Genomic DNA, 1,720 nt, shown 5'->3' on the forward strand with positions numbered 1-1,720 from the left:
GAGATGAACTACTATATCATGTTGGATCTGATCACCAAGCAGTTTATTTTTAATTTTTATCCACTTAATGGAAATTTGGAAGAGGTGATATGCAGCCAGATCGGATGGCTCTCCCAGTCAAAACCTTTACAACCAAACCTGTTTCTGAATATAAACATGAACCCAGGTCTGATCATTTATGATTAGGAATACATTTCTTGTAATTGTCTTTATTATTTAATTCAGTTCCTTTATAACTATTGTTTAATTACTGCTTGACACTAAAACAAGGTTAATCTTCTTAAGAACAATGTAAAACAGACCAACCATTTTAATAATTATCTGTCAAACTAAAGATTAAACCGTTTTAAACCTCTCTGTATAAATGAGATCTTCTGGTCTCGGTCCGGTTTGGTCCGTCATAATAAGCCCAGCTCATTGCTCAGATACTGATCGTTGGAGCATAACGCAGAGATCATTTTAGAGCTGGCCTCTGCTCCTTTCTTCCTCACGCTGTCGATGAGTTCTCTGGCTTTTTCTGATCTGGTTCTGGTTCTGATGTCCTCGGCCTCGTCGTCTGTTATCACCCTGCAGTGCTGCAGCTCGTCCAGCAGTTTGTTCAGGACCGGATTAGACACCTGATAGATGAAGTCTGGCCGGACGGTTCTCAGCTTCTCATCCGCTGATAAACTTTTCCTGAGTCGAGGTCGCCTGTCCTCTGCAGAAGCAGGAGACACTGAAACTGGAGACAGAAACGTAGTGCATCAGGAAGCAGAAACAAAGCAATGCTCAGAGTTTCTAAATGTTACATGATGGATTAATAATGGAATATATTAGAAAATACACTTAAAGCCCCAAATATTACGGTTCCTTAAAAATGTTATGTGGTTTTTGTCTTTCTTTTCAAGTAAAATTCATTTATTATACAGATTCCGTAAATATTGAATATGTTATTTTAAAACCTTGATCTCTTGTTATTTGAATTTTTATCAAGATAATAAAAAAACAACATTTAGTGTGTCAGAAAAATTGAATATTTTATGACCTTTCAAACAGAAGCATCAGGCTTCTGGAATGTTCGTTTCTATGTGTTCTATATTTGCTTTGGGCTCCTTTCCATGCTGCATTAATAAAAAGGCCACCAGGCTGTGATTCTGCTGAGGTCTAATGGAAGCCATCAGATCATCTATAATTGGTCCTCAGTCCTGGCTTTGTGAGTTTTAAGTTATCCCAGTTTTCCATGTTGCTGGTGAACCTTTTTTCTCCACAGTTTCCTTCCCCTCCAGTTTCTATACCACAAAAGTCTTCTTTAGCAATGACATTTTATTTTTTACTCTCCATGTAAAGGTTGTTAGGGACTTTCTTCTGTACATCCCATCATTCAGCATTGTGAGTTAAACTGATCAGTTTAAATTAAAATATGTTTTTTTTATTCCTAAACTTTTAAAACATCTTTCTTGTTTTAAGGTCAGATAAATGATATTCTGACTTTTTCTCCTGAGATCTGCAGTCCATCACAGTTTCCAGCTCAGAAACACAAAGCTTTTCTATCACAGGTTTTCTGATCTCCTTTCAACAACAAATAAGAACCACTTCTCCTTAAAATTATGGTAGTGCCCAGCAGAGGGCAGCATTCTCTATTATTCTACTATCTATCTATCTATCTATCTATCTATCTATCTATCTATCTATCTATCTATCTATCTATCTATCTATCTATCTATCTATCTATATATATATA

At 36.2% G+C, this 1,720-nt stretch overlaps 1 protein-coding gene across 1 annotated transcript in view; it reads right to left on the reverse strand.

Annotated features, from left to right (window-relative positions):
* Positions 1-398: 398 nt before the first annotated feature.
* Positions 399-1,720, reverse strand: part of LOC107100755 (NACHT, LRR and PYD domains-containing protein 1-like) — a 5,449-nt gene continuing 4,127 nt past the window's right edge. The window contains exon 6 of the mRNA XM_015399382.1: positions 399-695. Within this exon, the coding sequence (XP_015254868.1) occupies positions 399-695 (297 nt within the window). The remainder of the gene's footprint in view (positions 696-1,720) is intronic.

The sequence above is a fragment of the Cyprinodon variegatus genome, unplaced genomic scaffold (genome assembly GCF_000732505.1).
Source record: "Cyprinodon variegatus isolate N-32 unplaced genomic scaffold, C_variegatus-1.0 Scaffold1006, whole genome shotgun sequence".
Taxonomy (NCBI): Eukaryota; Metazoa; Chordata; class Actinopteri; order Cyprinodontiformes; family Cyprinodontidae; genus Cyprinodon; species Cyprinodon variegatus.